General features: G+C 45.0%; 1 protein-coding gene across 5 annotated transcripts in view; it reads right to left on the minus strand.

The window, feature by feature from the left end:
• The window catches only part of KDM2A (lysine demethylase 2A), an 86798-nt gene that overhangs the window by 44403 nt on the left and 22586 nt on the right, over positions 1-19809 (minus strand). For all 5 annotated transcript variants that reach the window (XM_075841924.1, XM_075841925.1, XM_075841923.1 and 2 more), the window contains exon 12: positions 16728-17209. In XM_075841924.1, coding sequence (XP_075698039.1) covers positions 16728-17209 — 482 coding nt within the window. The remainder of the gene's footprint in view (positions 1-16727; positions 17210-19809) is intronic.

Genomic DNA, 19809 nt, shown 5'->3' on the forward strand with positions numbered 1-19809 from the left:
TGAATAGTCACGTATACATACCTATACTGTCCGCTGCCCTGTATATATCCAGGGGGTGAATAGTCATGTATACATACTTATACTGTGTCATGTATACATACCTATACTGTCCGCTGTCCTGTCTATATCCGGAGGGTGAATAGTCATGTATACATACTTATACTGTCCTGTCTATATCCGGAGGGTGAACAGTCATGTATACATACTTATACTGTCCTGTCTATATCCGGGGGGTGAATAGTCATGTATACACACTTATACTGTGTCATGTATACATACCTATACTGTCCGCTGTCCTGTCTATATCCGGAGGGTGAATAGTCATGTATACATACTTATACTGTCCGCTGCACTGTCTATATCCGGAGGGTGAATAGTCACGTATACATAATTATACTGTCCTGTCTATATCCGGAGGGTGAATAGTCATGTATACATACTTATACTGTCCGCTGCACTGTCTATATCCGGAGGGTGAATAGTCATGTATACATACTTATACTGTCCTGTCTATATCCGGGGGGTGAATAGTCATGTATACATACTTATACTGTCCGCTGCCCGGTCTATATCCGGAGGGTGAATAGTCCCGTATACATACTTATACTGCCCTGTCTATATCCGGAGGGTGAATAGTCACGTATACATACTTATACTGTCCGCTGTCCTGTCTATATCCGGAGGGTGAATAGTCACGTATACATACTTATACTGTCCTGTCTATATCCGGAGGGTGAATAGTCATGTATACATACTTATACTGTCCGCTGCCCAGTATATATCCGGGGGGGGGGGGGGGGGGGGGGGGTGAATAGTCATGTATACATACTTATACTGTCCGCTGCCCTGTATATATCCGGGGGGTGAATAGTCATGTATACATACCTATACTGTCGGCTGCCCTGTCTATATCCGGAGGGTGAATAGTCAGGTATACATACTTCTACTGTCCGCTGCCCTGTATATATCCGGGGGGTGAATAGTCATATATACATACCTATACTGTCCGCTGCACTGTCTATATCCGGAGGGTGAATAGTCACGTATACATACTTATATTGTGTCACGTATACATACCTATACCGTCCGCTGTCCTGTCTATATCCTGGGGGTGAATAGTCATGTATACATACCTATACTGTCCGCTGTCCTGTCTATATCCTGGGGGTGAATAGTCATGTATACATACTTATACTGTGTCACGTATACATACCTATACTGTCCGCTGCAATGTCTATATCCGGGGGGTGAATAGTCACGTATACATACTTATACTGTCCGCTGCACTGTCTATATCCGGGGGGTGAATAGTCATGTATACATACTTATACTGTCCTGTCTATATCCGGAGGGTGAATAGTCATGTATACATACTTCTACTGTCCTGTCTATATCCGGGGGGTGAATAGTCATGTATACATACTTATACTGTCCGCTGCCCTGTATATATCCGGAGGGTGAATAATCAGGTATACATACTTATACTGTCCGCTGCACTGTCTATATCCAGAGGGTGAATAGTCCCGTATACATACTTATACTGTCCGCTGCCCGGTCTATATCCGGAGGGTGAATAGTCACGTATACATACTTATACTGTCCGCTGCCCTGTCTATATCCGGGGGGTGAATAGTCAGTCATGTATACATACCTATACTGTCCGCTGCCCTGTATATATCCGGAGGGTGAATAATCAGGTATACATACTTATACTGTCCTGTCTATATCCGGGGGGTGAATAGTCATGTATACATACTTATACTGTCCGCTGCACTGTCTATATCCGGAGGGTGAATAGTCATGTATACATACTTATACTGTCCGCTGCCCTGTCTATATCCGGGGGGTGAATAGTCAGTCATGTATACATACTTATACTGTCCGCTGCCCTGTCTATACGCGGAGGGTGAATAGTCACGTATACATACCTATACTGTCCGCTGCCCTGTCTATACGCGGAGGGTGAATAGTCACGTATACATACCTATACTGTCCGCTGCCCTGTCTATATCCGGAGGGTGAATAGTCAGGTATACATACTTATACTGTCCGCTGCCCTGTCTATATCCGGAGGGTGAATAGTAATATATACATACCTATACTGTCCGCTGCCCTGTCTATATCCGGAGGGTGAATAGTCAGGTATACATACTTATACTGTCCGCTGCCCTGTATATATCCAGGGGGTGAATAGTCATGTATACATACTTATACTGTGTCATGTATACATACCTATACTGTCCGCTGTCCTGTCTATATCCGGGGGGTGAATAGTCATGTATACATACTTATACTGTCCGCTGCCCTGTATATATACGGGGGGTGAATAGTCATGTATACATACTTATACTGTGTCATGTATACATACCTATACTGTCCGCTGTCCTGTCTATATCCGGAGGGTGAATAGTCACGTATACACACTTATACTGTCCGCTGCCCTGTCTATATCCGGGGGGTGAATAGTCAGTCATGTATACATACTTATACTGTCCGCTGCACTGTCTATATCCGGAGGGTGAATAGTCATGTATACATACTTATACTGCCCTGTCTATATCCGGAGGGTGAATAGTCATGTATACATACTTATACTGTCCTGTCTATATCCGGGGGGTGAATAGTCATGTATACATACTTATACTGTCCGCTGCACTGTCTATATCCGGAGGGTGAATAGTCAGGTATACATACTTCTACTGTCCGCTGCCCTGTATATATCCGGGGGGTGAATAGTCACGTATACACACTTATACTGTCCGCTGCACTGTCTATATCCGGAGGGTGAATAGTCATGTATACATACTTATACTGTCCGCTGCCCTGTCTATATCCGGGGGGTGAATAGTCATGTATACATACTTATACTGTCCTGTCTATATCCGGGGGGTGAATAGTCATGTATACATACTTATACTGTCCGCTGCCCTGTCTATATCCGGGGGTTGAATAGTCATGTATACATACCTATACTGTCCGCTGCCCTGTATATATACGGGGGGTGAATAGTCATGTATACACACCTATACTGTCCGCTGTCCTGTCTATATCCGGAGGGTGAATAGTCACGTATACACACTTATACTGTCCGCTGCCCTGTCTATATCCGGGGGGTGAATAGTCGTGTATGCATACTTATACTGTCCTGTCTATATCCGGGGGGTGAATAGTCATGTATACATACTTATACTGTCCGCTGCCCTGTCTATATCCGGGGGTTGAATAGTCATGTATACATACCTATACTGTCCGCTGCCCTGTATATATCCGGGGAGTGAATAGTCATATATACATACTTATACTGTCCGCTGCCCTGTCTATATCCGGGGGGTGAATAGTCAGTCATGTATACATACCTATACTGTCCGCTGCCCTGTATATATCCAGGGGGTGAATAGTCATGTATACATACTTATACTGTGTCATGTATACATACCTATACTGTCCGCTGTCCTGTCTATATCCGGAGGGTGAATAGTCATGTATACATACCTATACTGTCCGCTGCCCTGTATATATCCGGAGGGTGAATAGTCATGTATACATACTTATACTGTCCTGTCTATATCCGGAGGGTGAATAGTCATGTATACATACCTATACTGTCCGCTGCCCTGTATATATCCGGGGGGTGAATAGTCATGTATACATACTTATACTGTGTCATGTATACATACCTATACTGTCCGCTGTCCTGTCTACATCCGGAGGGTGAATAGTCATGTATACATACTTATACTGTCCGCTGCACTGTCTATATCCGGAGGGTGAATAGTCATGTATACATACCTATACTGTCCGCTGCCCTGTATATATCCGGGGGGTGAATAGTCATGTATACATACTTATACTGTCCGCTGCCCTGTCTATATCCGGAGGGTGAATAGTCATGTATACATACTTATACTGTCCTATCTATATCCAGAGGGTGAATAGTCACGTATACATACCTATACTGTCCGCTGTCCTGTCTATATCCGGGGGGTGAATAGTCACGTATACATACTTATACTGTCCACTGCACTGTCTATATCCGGAGGGTGAATAGTCCCGTATACATACTTATACTGCCCTGTCTATATCTGGAGGGTGAATAGTCACGTATACATACTTATACTGTCCGCTGTCCTGTCTATATCCGGAGGGTGAATAGTCACGTATACATATTTATACTGTCCTGTCTATATCCGGAGGGTGAATAGTCATGTATACATACTTATACTGTCCGCTGCCCTGTATATATCCGGGGGGGTGAATAGTCAGGTATACATACTTCTACTGTCCGCTGCCCTGTATATATCCGGGGGGTGAATAGTCATATATACATACCTATACTGTCCGCTGCACTGTCTATATCCGGAGGGTGAATAGTCACGTATACACACTTATACTGTCCGCTGCCCTGTCTATATCCGGGGGGGTGAATAGTCATGTATACATACCTATACTGTCCGCTGTCCTGTCTATATCCTGGGGGTGAATAGTCATGTATACATACCTATACTGTCCGCTGCACTGTCTATATCCGGAGGGTGAATAGTCACGTATACATAATTATACTGTCCTGTCTATATCCGGAGGGTGAATAGTCATGTATACATACTTATACTGTGTCACATATACATACCTATACTGTCCACTGCCCTGTATATATCCGGGGGGGGGGGGGTGAATAGTCATGTATACATACTTATACTGTCCGCTGCACTGTCTATATCCGGAGGGTGAATAGTCATGTATACATACCTATACTGTCCGCTGCCCTGTATATATCCGGGGGGTGAATAGTCATGTATACATACTTATACTGTGTCATGTATACATACCTATACTGTCCGCTGCACTGTCTATATCCGGAGGGTGAATAGTCACGTATACATAATTATACTGTCCTGTCTATATCCGGAGGGTGAATAGTCATGTATACATACTTATACTGTCCGCTGCCCTGTATATATCCGGGGGGTGAATAGTCATGTATACATACCTATACTGTCCGCTGCCCTGTCTATATCCGGAGGGTGAATAGTCACGTATACATACTTATACTGCCGCTGCCCTGTCTATATCCGGGGGGTGAATAGTCAGTCATGTATACATACCTATACTGTCCGCTGCCCTGTCTATATCCGGGGGGTGAATAGTCATGTATACATAATTATACTGTCCGCTGCACTGTCTATATCCGGAGGGTGAATAGTCATGTATACATACTTATACTGTCCTATCTATATCCAGAGGGTGAATAGTCACGTATACATACCTATACTGTCCGCTGCCCTGTATATATCCGGGGGGTGAATAGTCATGTATGCATACTTATACTGTCCGCTGCACTGTCTATATCCGGAGGGTGAATAGTCATGTATACATACTTATACTGTCCTGTCTATATCCGGAGGGTGAATAGTCATGTATACATACTTCTACTGTCCGCTGCACTGTCTATATCCGGAGGGTGAATAGTCACGTATACATACCTATACTGTCCGCTGCCCTGTATATATCCAGGGGGTGAATAGTCATGTATACATACTTATACTGTGTCATGTATACATACCTATACTGTCCGCTGCCCTGTCTATATCCGGAGGGTGAATAGTCATGTATACATAATTATACTGTCCTGTCTATATCCGGAGGGTGAATAGTCATGTATACATACTTATACTGTCCTGTCTATATCCGGGGGGTGAATAGTCATGTATACACACTTATACTGTGTCATGTATACATACCTATACTGTCCGCTGTCCTGTCTATATCCGGAGGGTGAATAGTCATGTATACATACTTATACTGTCCGCTGCACTGTCTATATCCGGAGGGTGAATAGTCATGTATACATACCTATACTGTCCGCTGCGCTGTATATATCCGGGGGGTGAATAGTCATGTATACATACTTATACTGTCCGCTGCCCGGTCTATATCCGGAGGGTGAATAGTCCCGTATACATACTTATACTGCCCTGTCTATATCTGGAGGGTGAATAGTCACGTATACATACTTATACTGTCCGCTGTCCTGTCTATATCCGGAGGGTGAATAGTCACGTATACATACTTATACTGTCCTGTCTATATCCGGAGGGTGAATAGTCATGTATACATACTTATACTGTCCGCTGCCCTGTACATATCCGGGGGGGGGGGGGGGTGAATAGTCATGTATACATACTTATACTGTCCGCTGCCCTGTATATATCCGGGGGGTGAATAGTCATGTATACATACCTATACAGTCCGCTGCCCTGTCTATATCCGGAGGGTGAATAGTCAGGTATACATACTTCTACTGTCCGCTGCCCTGTATATATCCGGGGGGTGAATAGTCATATATACATACCTATACTGTCCGCTGCACTGTCTATATCCGGAGGGTGAATAGTCACGTATACACACTTATACTGTCCGCTGCCCTGTCTATATCCAGGGGGGTGAATAGTCATGTATACATACCTATACTGTCCGCTGTCCTGTCTATATCCTGGGGGTGAATAGTCATGTATACATACCTATACTGTCCGCTGTCCTGTCTATATCCAGGGGGTGAATAGTCACGTATACATACTTATGCTGCCCTGTCTATATCCGGGGGGTGAATAGTCACGTATACATACCTATACTGTCCGCTGTCCTGTCTATATCCTGGGGGTGAATAGTCATGTATACATACCTATACTGTCCGCTGTCCTGTCTATATCCGGAGGGTGAATAGTCACGTATACATACCTATACTGTCCGCTGTCCTGTCTATATCCGGGGAGTGAATAGTCATGTATACATACTTATACTGTGTCACATATACATACCTATACTGTCCACTGCCCTGTCTATATCCGGGGGGTGAATAGTCATGTATACATACCTATACTGTCCGCTGCCCTGTCTATATCCGGAGGGTGAATAGTCACGTATACATACTTATACTGTCCGCTGCACTGTCTATATCCGGAGGGTGAATAGTCATGTATACATACTTATACTGTCCTGTCTATATCCGGAGGGTGAATAGTCATGTATACATACCTATACTGTCCGCTGCCCTGTATATATCCGGGGGGTGAATAGTCATGTATACACACTTATACTGTGTCATGTATACATACCTATACTGTCCGCTGTCCTGTCTATATCCGGGGGGTGAATAGTCACGTATACATACTTATGCTGCCCTGTCTATATCCGGGGGGTGAATAGTCACGTATACATACTTATACTGTCCGCTGCCCTGTATATATCCGGGTGGTGAATAGTCATGTATACATACCTATACTGTCCGCTGCCCTGTCTATATCCGGAGGGTGAATAGTCAGGTATACATACTTACACTGTGTCACGTATACATACCTATACTGTCCGCTGTCCTGTCTATATCCGGGGGGTGAATAGTCAGTCATGTATACATACCTATACTGTCCGCTGCACTGTCTATATCGGGAGGGTGAATAGTCAGGTATACATACTTATACTGTCCGCTGCCCTGTATATATCCGGGTGGTGAATAGTCATGTATACATACCTATACTGTCCGCTGCCCTGTCTATATCCGGAGGGTGAATAGTCAGGTATACATACTTATACTGTCCGCTGCCCTGTATATATCCAGGGGGTGAATAGTCATGTATACATACTTATACTGTGTCATGTATACATACCTATACTGTCCGCTGCCCTGTATATATCCGGGGGGTGAATAGTCATGTATACATACTTATACTGTCCGCTGCCCGGTCTATATCCGGAGGGTGAATAGTCCCGTATACATACTTATACTGCCCTGTCTATATCTGGAGGGTGAATAGTCACGTATACATACTTATACTGTCCGCTGTCCTGTCTATATCCGGAGGGTGAATAGTCACGTATACATACTTATACTGTCCTGTCTATATCCGGAGGGTGAATAGTCAGGTATACATACTTATACTGTCCGCTGCCCTGTCTATATCCGGGGGGTGAATAGTCACGTATACATACTTATACTGTCCGCTGCACTGTCTATATCCGGGGGGTGAATAGTCATGTATACATACCTATACTGTGTCACGTATACATACCTATACTGTCCGCTGTCCTGTCTATATCCTGGGGGTGAATAGTCATGTATACATACCTATACTGTCCGCTGTCCTGTCTATATCCTGGGGGTGAATAGTCATGTATACATACTTACACTGTGTCACGTATACATACCTATACTGTCCGCTGTCCTGTCTATATCCTGGGGGTGAATAGTCATGTATACATACTTATACTGTCCGCTGCACTGTCTATATCCGGGGGGTGAATAGTCATGTATAAATACTTATACTGTCCGCTGCCCTGTCTATATCCGGGGGGTGAATAGTCCCGTATACATACATATACTGTCCGCTGCACTGTCTATATCCGGGGGGTGAATAGTCACGTATACATACTTATACTGTCCGCTGCACTGTCTATATCCGGGGGGTGAATCGTCATGTATACATACTTATACTGTCCTGTCTATATCCGGGGGGTGAATAGTCACGTATACATACTTATACTGTCCGCTGCCCTGTATATATCCGGTGGGTGAATAGTCATGTATACATACTTATACTGTCCGCTGCACTGTATATATCCGGTGGGTGAATAGTCATGTATACATACTTATACTGTCCGCTGCACTGTATATATCCGGAGGGTGAATAATCAGGTATACATACTTATACTGTCCGCTGCACTGTCTATATCCAGAGGGTGAATAGTCCCGTATACATACTTATACTGTCCGCTGCCCGGTCTATATCCGGGGGGTGAATAGTCAGTCATGTATACATACCTATACTGTCCGCTGCCCTGTATATATCCGGAGGGTGAATAATAAGGTATACATACTTATACTGTCCGCTGCACTGTCTATATCCGGAGGGTGAATAGTCATGTATACATACTTATACTGTCCTGTCTATATCCGGAGGGTGAATAGTCATGTATACATACCTATACTGTCCGCTGCCCTGTCTATATCCGGAGGGTGAATAGTCATGTATACATACTTATACTGTCCGCTGCCCTGTATATATACGGGGGGTGAATAGTCATGTATACATACCTATACTGTCCGCTGCCCTGTCTATATCCGGAGGGTGAATAGTCATGTATACATACTTCTACTGTCCGCTGCCCTGTATATATCCAGGGGGTGAATAGTCATGTATACATACCTATACTGTCCGCTGTCCTGTCTATATCCTGGGGGTGAATAGTCATATATACATACCTATACTGTCCGCTGCCCTGTCTATATCCGGGGGGTGAATAGTCATGTATACATACTTATACTGTCCGCTGCCCTGTATATATCCGGGGGGTGAATAGTCATGTATACATACCTATACTGTCCGCTGCCCTGTATATATCCGGAGGGTGAATAATCAGGTATACATACTTATACTGTCCTGTCTATATCCGGAGGGTGAATAGTCATGTATACATACCTATACTGTCCGCTGCCCTGTCTATATCCGGAGGGTGAATAGTCACGTATACATACTTATACTGTCCGCTGCCCTGTCTATATCCGGGGGGTGAATAGTCAGTCATGTATACATACCTATACTGTCCGCTGCACTGTCTATATCCGGAGGGTGAATAGTCATGTATACATACTTACACTGTCCGCTGCCCTGTCTATATCCGGAGGGTGAATAGTCATGTATACATACTTATACTGTCCGCTGCCCTGTCTATATCCGGGGGGTGAATAGTCATGTATACATACTTATACTGTCCTGTCTATATCCGGAGGGTGAATAGTCATGTATACATACTTATACTGTCCGCTGCCCTGTCTATATCCGGGGGGTGAATAGTCATGTATACATACTTATACTGTTGGAAAGATCTACAACTGGGATAAGAGATTGCTCTCTACTACTACAATTCCTGCTGTATGAGCGGGTCAGGTAAAAGCTGGAGGGATGGGATATTGAAGGCTTTAGGATAACATACAATGACATGACCAGAATGCAAAAATAAAAATCAGTGTTAAAGAGGCTCTGTCACCAGATTTTGCAACCCCTATCTGCTATTGCAGCAGATAGGCGCTGCAATGTAGATTACAGTAACGTTTTTATTTTTAAAAAACGAGCATTTTTGGCCAAGTTATGACCATTTTTGTATTTATGCAAATGAGGCTTGCAAAAGTACAAGTGGGTGTGTTGAAAAGTAAAAGTACAACTGGGCGTGTATTATGTGCGTACATCGGGGCGTGTTTACTACTTTTACTAGCTGGGCGTTCTGACGAGAAGTATCATCCACTTCTCTTCAGAACGCCCAGCTTTTGGCAGTGCAGACACAGCAGTGTTCTCGAGAGATCACGCTGTGACGTCACTCACAGGTCCTGAATCGTGCCGGACGAGCGAGGACAGATCGGCACCAGAGACTACAGTTGATTCTGCAGCAGCATCGGCGTTTGCATGTAAGTCGATGTAGCTACTTACCTGCAAACGCTGATGCTGCTGCAGAATCAACTGTAGCCTCTGGTGCCAATGTGGCCGACACGATGCCGGACCTGGGGCAGGAAGTGAGTGACGTCACAGCGTGATCTCTCGAGAACACACTGTGTCTGCACTGCCAGAAGCTGGGTGTTAACGAACAGAAGTGGATGATGCTGATTCGTCAGCATCATACACTCCCATTCCTAACGCCCAGCTAGTAAAAGTAGTAAAAACGCCCCGATGTACGCACATAATACACGCCCACTTGGACTTTTACTTTTAAACACACCCACTTGGACTTTTGCAAGCCTCATTTGCATAACTACAAAAATGGTCATAACTTGGCCAAAAATGATCGTTTTTTAAAAATAAAAACGTTACTGTAATCTACATTGCAGCGCCGATCTGCTGCAATAGCAGATAGGGGTTGCAAAATCTGGTGACAGAGCCTCTTTAAGAGAATTTTAAAAAAAACAAAGCTGCGTAAAAAAACAAAAACCCCCCACACATTTTAGAGGAGCAGAATAATCTTATCATTACGGTTATACACACAGATAAGAGATGAAGGCGGCAGGGAACTCATGATCTGTGTCTCCCGTTACGTAGCGGTTTCCTGTACTATCAGCACGTCTAAAGTAAGAAACACACAAATTGCATTTTCCTGACCCCGAATACCTTTGCACAGGCATTCGCCAACAAATCGCCAATGTTGTTAAAGGGTTTAGACATTTCTGGCATACCCACAGGACATGCTAATTTTCACGATGACGTTTACAAAAGGGAACGTATAACCAGACGCCAGCATACAACAACTTCATAATCATACCACGTTCATCTCGCCAGCTGCGAAACTCTCCCACAGACAGATATAACACAGCCACCGTATTCAAAGTGCAACTAAACGGCCACATTTCTTACAGGTCATCGGGACACATCAGAAGATTTGATTGGTGGGGATCCGAGCACGGAGACCCCCACCAATCTCTAAAACTATGCGACAGAAGCGCTCAGTTGAGCGCTGAGCCGCTTCGTTTCTGTTCGGCTTTTTCAGGAGATCGATGTAGTGGTGTGCGGGCTCATAGATTTAGTTACCCTTTAAGCGTCGACTTCCAGTGGATCGATCAGGTCTCCTATGCTGCATTATCTGGTGATGTCATAGGACGGCTTTTCCCCGCTCACACAGTTGACCGCTCTTCCTGCATATAAACCCATACGTGGGCAGGGAAAGCAGGACCCGCAGTCCCTCTGTACGAGTCCAGGCAGTATTTGAACAGCTTTCTACATGGCAGTATACAGGAGACTATAACCTTATATCCCATACTGCCTGCATATAGGGTGGCACAGGAGTCCTGATCCATCATGTCTTCACAGTCATTTAAAACCCAACAATTTTCCATTTTTTACAGATAACACAGGTCAATATAGAAAAATTGTGAAATATATCAACTGCTCTAAAACAGAAAACGCCTTCCACACATACATATTAAAGTCCAGCACTAGGATCTCACCACAAAGCGATGTTCAGACTGGCAAATACTATGATGTCTTTTGACTGGACTAACCTGAACAAGCCCAAAAATGTCCGACGAGGGGTTAATCATGGCAATACCAACTAAAAAGAGGTTCTTCCTGCCGGGTCACTGCAAGGGAACTGAATGTTTAATGGCCTCACTAGGTGACCGACAGGGGAAAAAAGAAGCAGCTGCTGCAAAAAGGGTGGTCCTGCTGGGATCGTCCTATTACAGGACGCAGGTCCTTCGACTCCAAGACAATCAATCATTGCTGGGAGATCAGCAGAGTGCAAAGAGGAAATCAAATATTTAAGAGGAAAACATCTCTCCATATCTCTATTAGAATTCCCATTAACCAAACCACTAGAGAACCCTGAACGTTGGTGGATTACACAGGAACCCATTAATTTCATCCCTTTTTGTTAGGGGTTACCAAAGATCACAGGATGTCCAATTGTTGGGATCAACCGTAATTTGTAGGGTACAATTCCCCTCGAGTCCCAACATGGGAAAATGTACGCCCCGTAAAATCTGTATTACAGCACCTTGGATGCTCCTGCCACTAGGAGGCGACACTAGGTAGGAAAGAGTCTTGGGTCCACCCAGGCAGGCCACACCCTTCCCACAGACACAGGCTAATTCAGTTTGTACAAAAAAGTTTGGGCAAACATGTCCAGAGAAAACACCCCAAAAAAAAAATACAGGTTCTGGGCTAGAACAAAAAATAAGATGGCGGAACTAAGCCCCACCCCCAATGGATTCAATGGGAAATAGATCTTACGGTGAACACAAACATTTTGTTTTCTTGTTAATCATTAGGGGACGCAGCAACATGGGTAATCCTGAAGAAGTATCAGACACAAAGCTGCCTGTATTACTCGACGACCCAGACTAGTATCAGTCAAGGCCAAAAAACAGATTTGGTTAAACTTAGTGAAAGTGTGCACAGAAGCCAAGGTAGCAGACCTGAGCAACTGAAGACTGATGCCCGACTACCCAAGAGGCACTGAAAGCCCTTGCAGAAACAGCAGTAACCAAAAGGGAGGACCCAACACTCAATAGTGGCCTTGGATGCTGCCAAAACGTTGCGTGGCCCTTCAGGAACCGAGTGACAAAACAACTTAGTTGCCGCCAGATAAATTCGGACTAATCGAGGCATTTATAGAGATGGGGGAAGGGCAAAAAGAAGACAGAACAATCTCTTCAATAATAATATGGAAGGTAGAGACTACATCCTGTAGAAAAGTCTAATCCGGTTGGTGCACCACCTTATCCTTATGGACGACCAAAAAAGGTCACTTGAAGGACGAGGTTGCAAGTTCCAATACCCGCCTGAGATGGAGTGATAGTCACCAGAACAGCTACCTTCCAGGGAAGCAACGAAATGTCTCTCAAAGGTTCAAAAGAAATCACCTGAAGAGCTCCGGGAACAAAATTACATTTCTAAGGCTCAATCGAATGTTTGTAAGAAGGGACTGCATGAGCCAACCCCTGCAAAAAAAGGTCTTCAACTGAGAACAAAAAGATGTGTGACCCCTCAGGGAAGATAAGCCAAGTCCCTGTTCAAGGCCTGATTGCAGAAAGTACAGGACTCTTGGTATGGACATTTTGTAGGATGGAAAGGATTGCGTACACACAAGTGGAAATAAGCCTTCCATGTACAGCGGTAAACCTTGGCTGACTGATTTCTGGCCTTCAACATCGTAGCCCTTGCCCTCAAAACCTCATGTTCAACATCCAGAAACCTAAGTGCATCTGAGGTAAAGTGGAGTGGAATATCAGACCTTGGGAAAGGAGGTAGAGAAAGTGGAGACGCCATGGCATGTCCGCAAGAACATAGATAATAACTGTATACGAGAACCAGCGAGGCCAGCTTGTAGCCACCAGAATGGTGGAAACGCCCTTCCTCTTGAGCACTCTGGGCAAGAGTGGAAGTAGATGAGATACAAGAGAGAAAACGCTCTCCATTGAGTGACCAGCACATCTACTGCGATGGCCTTGGGATCCCGTGCCCCAGCCACATCAGAACCGTGCAGTTAAGATGGGACACAAAGATCCACATCCATGTATCCCCCAACTCTGGCATAGTTGATGAAATACCCTTGGGTGAATAGACCACTCTCCTGGATCTAGTCTATCAGCGAAAATCTGCAGCCCAATTGCCCACTGAAGGTGTGGACCGCTGACAGAACTGTAATGTAATGCTCTGTCCACAGTAGGATCTGAGAGGATTCCAACAGAGAGTCACCTGACTCCTGGTGCCGCCCTGGTGGTTCAGATAAGCAACCACCGTTGGAGTTGTCCGTCTGGATCCTGACCGGCCAACCCTGAAGAAGAGTCCAGTGGAAGAGGACTAGGACGATTGCTTTCAACTCCAACAGGTTGATCTGCAAGGACAGTTTTTCATGTGACCAAGTTCCCTGAACAGTGTGAAGACCGAAAACTGGACCCCATCAGGACAGACCGGCATGATCAGCCACTGGAGGAAAGGAAAAGACCGACCAACCGAGATGGTCGGTGAGGTTTGCCACTATCGAAATTCCTGACAGACCTGAGCGGGCAGAAAAGTCAATTTGTCCAGTGATTTCTAAGACTTGGACCAGCATGAAAGGATTGCCCTCTGGAGGGACCTGAAGTCATTGTGAATATGAAAATGCCTCGAAGCTTGACACCATTCTGCCCAGCACTAATGTAAAAATGGATAGCTAAAGAAGTGCCCTGGCAAAGAGCCAGCCCGGTCCAATGGAAAGAAAACCCCCTTGCTATCCTGGTGTTGAGGATCATTCCCAAAGACTCAATACTCTGAGTAGGGACCAATGAGGACTTATAAATCCATGAGCCATCTGAATCATCTCAAGGAGAGATTGGGACATTGAAAATTGTCCTATCTGGTGGTTGCCATCACCAAGAGGCCGTCCAAGTAAGGAATGACAGCTACTCCGTGGGCGCAGAGAAGAGTCATGAGACTCACCAGGATGTTGGTGAAGATCTGAGATGACGTGGCAAGCCCAAAAGGGAGAGCAACAAATTGGAAATATAGCAAACCCCCAACGAAACAAAGGAAATGGTGGGAGGAAAAAAAAGAGACTGATCCACATTGGAAGCAATTCAATCATTGAAGCCGGCAATGCGATTGCCCTGGAAAGAGCTCGACAACTACCTCTTCTGGCATCTACTGCGAGAAGTAGACTGAGTATTATTGAAAGGAAAGGAGGGCCCCTGAGCTCCGCCACATGGACTGGGCTAGTTTGGAAATGTTCCCTAGGTCCTGAGCAAAAAACACTGCCCATTCAGGGGGTGCCCCATCCTAGGGGAGGGGTGGGGGCCTGAAAAGCAAGCATGGTGGGCAGAATGGGGGAGGCTTTATATCACAACCGCCACATGCATAAAAAATAGCCTTGACCACCTGTACAAACTGCTCAGTAATTTACCCACGCGGATAAGACAGGACAGAAAGGGGTATCGAAAATAAACAAGTAGCAATGTCTTAAGAAGAAAATGAACCCCTGGGGAAGTACAAGAGACTAACAAACAATACAGCAAAAAGGCCGGTACTGTCAGACCCTTGGAGCGGTGTACCCCACCCCTGCGGATGAAGACAGGAGAAGAATGGCCCCAGAAAATGAGCTGCAGCAAAGCTGAAGTTCCCGGGTCGGTTATGGAAATGGCGCCAGTCAGGAGAAGACACCAGTGTTCTGAGGATGTAACCGGGCCCCCAAACCCCAACTCCAGAGAAGGTTTTTCTCCAATCAAGAGCAGTTACGGGGAGGGAGGTCATAGGCTGAAAAGGAACACCTGACAGGCCAGAGGCGGAGAAAAAAAACCAGTACGAGGCTAGATTAGATAGAAAGGCCGTAGTGACAACGGTACCAGCAGCGTGAATGGCGAAAAGGTCTCATCCCGCTAAGGAGCCGAAACAAAGCTCCAGAGGTAAGTAGGGACTAAACCCCTAGGGACGGAATCAATTCCCATTACAAAACCATTCACTTGAGAAGGAACTCACAGCTCATCCCGACAGCAAAAGGAAGAGGGGGATGGGAACAGACTTACTCAAGACTTCTCTGGGCGCCCGCAGTCACATAAAGATCGGATACTGCCACTCCATAGAAGTTTGGTTACCTGTAGAGGAGGGTGAAAGAGCAGAAGGACTGCCTGGTTTTCCTAACAACTAAAGGGGGTTGACCGACTATAAATCAGGCTGAAAAGAAACACAAACCTGCAGCTACGAAAAGAAACACAAACTAAAATAAAAAAATGGCAGCAGACCCGAGTATCAGGTCATGTCTGCCTCCTACAACACAAAGCTTAAAACTGAATTAGCCAGTGTCTGTGGGAAGAGTATGACCGGCCCTGGAGGAGCCAAGTCTCTCTCCTGCCTAGTGTCGCCTCCTAGTGACAGCAGCGTATACCCACGGTGCCAGCTTTCAACGGGACATTGTGTAATCCATGAACATGCAGAGTCCACCAGTCTTGGTCACTTCTCTCCCACTAATTAATGGAGATCCCAAATGAGGGACCCCCTTCTGTTAATTAGGGGATTTGAAAACGGGTTTTTCTCATTAAAACAACCTCTTTAAAGGGGTATCCTCCTCTTGGATATGCCATTGTGGGATGTTGCAGCGCTCTCAGGACCTGAACATGCTAAAAATACAGCGAAAATATTAAGACTAGACTAGATTTGATTAAAATAAATAAGAGCTTCGTTTTAAAAAAAAATAAATCACAACAGCGTTTGAGAACTCACCGCGATGTCACAGAGTAGAGCATCTGGGTCATGAATGCCATTGGGAAGGCACTTCTTGTGTGGAGGAAGTGAGTCCAGCTTCTTGACAAGGCAATGTAAGCCTTCAATCTCAAACCATGTCAAACAATGGGGTGTAATTGGAGGTGAGGGCGGCGTGGGCAGAGATGGAGGTGGCGTCAGCGGCCTGTGCGCTGCAGGAATCCTGGACATTATTAGCCGCTCCTCATGCCGCTGTTGGGATCGCTCCCTCTGTCGTCGCTCCCGTTCTCTCCGCCGCAGCAGCTCTCGCTCCGCCCTCCTCCTTTCGCGCTCTTTTTTACTCAAGCCTTCTTCTTCCTCCCAGTCTTGATCTGATGAGTCGTCGTAATCGGATGAGGACGATGAGGAGGGTGAGGAGGAGGAGGAGGAGGAGGAACCGGAAGATGATGACGAAGAGGAGGATGACGGCGTCTCTGGTCTCCTGCGACCATTTAGCTCCAAATCTGTTTGAAGAAACGAAGTAAATAAAACGCTGTTAAGAGTCGGGGGCACACAAGATACTGCAGCCTTCGTGAGCCGGTCGATTATAATTTATTAAGTAACCAGGAAATATTATTTTTTTTATACACAACATAAAACCGGGAAAAGTCTGGTGCCAGGAGACATTTCCTACGAGCACCAGCTGCCTGGCTTCTGGCATCACCGATCCCCGTATTAAAGGGGTATTCCCAACCTAGACCTTTATGGCATATCCATAGGATCTATGGATATGCCATAAAGGTCTAAGTTTGGGAAGCCCCTTTAAGGTAAAGTTCTGGAACATTTGTGAAGAACCCTCACTTTATTGAAAAGTATCTAGGTTTAAAGCAGTTGCCAAAAAGTCTGACAGTCAAAAGATCCGTTTTCTACACAATACAGTTCAGTATTTGCTATGGCTTGAGAAGGAAACAGCCTAATGGATTGTGGGAGTTGTAGTTTATTTACTGAGACATACAATACACGGCAAAAATAATGGGGATATCAAAACTGCAGCAATAGATATGACGTTGATTCCATCACCACCACCATCATCATCCCCACCACTACCACCATCATCATCATCATCATCATCCCCACCACTACCACCATCATCCCCACCACTACCACCATCATCATCATCATCATCCCCACCACTACCACCATCATCATCATCATCATCCCCACCACTACCATCATCATCCCCACCACCATCACCCCCACCACTACCACCACCATCATCACCCCCACCACTACCACCATCATCATCATCATCCCCACCACTACCACCACCATCATCATCCCCACCACTACCACCACCATCATCATCCCCACCACTACCATCATCATCATCATCATCCCCACCACTACCATCATCATCATCATCATCATCCCCACCACTACCACCACCATCATCATCAAACCTACCACCATCATCATCATCCCCACCACTACCACCATCATCATCATCATCATCCCCACCACTACCACCACCATCATCATCCCCACCACTACCACCACCATCATCACCCCCACCACTACCACCACCATCATCACCCCCACCACCATCATCATCACCCCCACCACTACCACCATCATCACCCCCACCATCATCATCATCCCCACCACTACCATCATCATCATCCCCACCACTACCACCACCATCATCATCATCATCCCCACCACCATCATCATCATCCCCACCACTACCACCACCATCATCATCATCATCATCATCCCCACCACTACCACCACCATCATCCCCACCACTACCCTACCACCACCATTCTCTGCCTATAAACACTTCAACTATTCTGGGAAGGCTTTCAGCTAGATTTTGAAAACTGCTCCATTCAGCCACAAGAGCATTTTATTGTATTTTTTTTTTTAGAACTAAGTTGACCAAGAAACTACAATTCTGACTGGTCATGGTGTGTCAATGGGTTAACGTCCTTAAGGTTTTCAAGATCTCTGCTTGCTGTTATTCAGTAGGAACATTCATTGTTTACTTCCAGTGGATACTATTCTGTCCATGGTCATGTGACGGACACACAGGTGCTGGGATCGCTCTGATACACATAATGTAACGAGCCGTGCACCTGCGTGTCTGTCGCATGACCATGTAACGAGCCGAGCACCTGCGTGTGCGTCACATGACCATGGACAGAATTGTATCCACAGGAAGCAAACAACGAATGTTCCTACTGAATAACAAGCAGTGATCTTGAAAACTGTGAGGCAATAATACAGAAAAGTTTATTGGAAAACTTTTAATCATACAAAAAAACATTCATTTTGCTTTGGCTATATAAAAAAAAAAAATTCAAGCTGCAACAGGAAAGGCCGTCCCCAAACTGCCGCCTTCCAGGTACACACAGGTCTGCACACAGACGTCAGAGGGGGGTCCCGCACTGGAGATTCCCTCTAGGTCTCCCTGATCCTTTACCTGGAGCCACAGGTTGTACTTTATGTAGGTGCCGTTTTTTTTTGGTTCCGCTGTAGTTTTTTTATGCCATTCACCAATCACCATATAGGACGCCATAAATGTAATGTGCAGGTTATTACGGTTGTGACGATACCAAATGTGTGCATATAATTTTATGTTTTGGGACTTCTATTTATTAAAGTTTATTTGCTGTAAAAAAAAAAAAAATCGGTATTAGTGTGGATTTTGTTTTACCGATTCTCTTTAGTTATTATAAATCGGAAACTGCAAAACAAATATTTCCCTGATGTGGATTTTCTGTTCATGTAATACGGACATCGGCTGGTGAGATGATCGATCATTTTATATTCCTACGGTGCCGGCATGGCAGTGACTGGGCACGTGCTTGATCTGCTTTGTAAAAAGGAGATCTACTAATAACATAATATATTAACCCCAAATGGACTCTAAGTTTGTTTTCTTTTTTTAATATTTTACATATTAATAAATAATAATTTTCCACTTGTAATATTTATTGTAATGAAAATATTTTAAATATAAATAAATTTCAATCTTAGTTGTTCTTCTATTTTTTTACTAAATATGTCTGTGTATATCTCTCTCCTCACCAGCAAGCAGCGCTGTAATAAAATCACAACCCTG

Source organism: Rhinoderma darwinii, chromosome 11 (genome assembly GCF_050947455.1).
Source record: "Rhinoderma darwinii isolate aRhiDar2 chromosome 11, aRhiDar2.hap1, whole genome shotgun sequence".
NCBI classification, from domain to species: domain Eukaryota; kingdom Metazoa; phylum Chordata; class Amphibia; order Anura; family Rhinodermatidae; genus Rhinoderma; species Rhinoderma darwinii.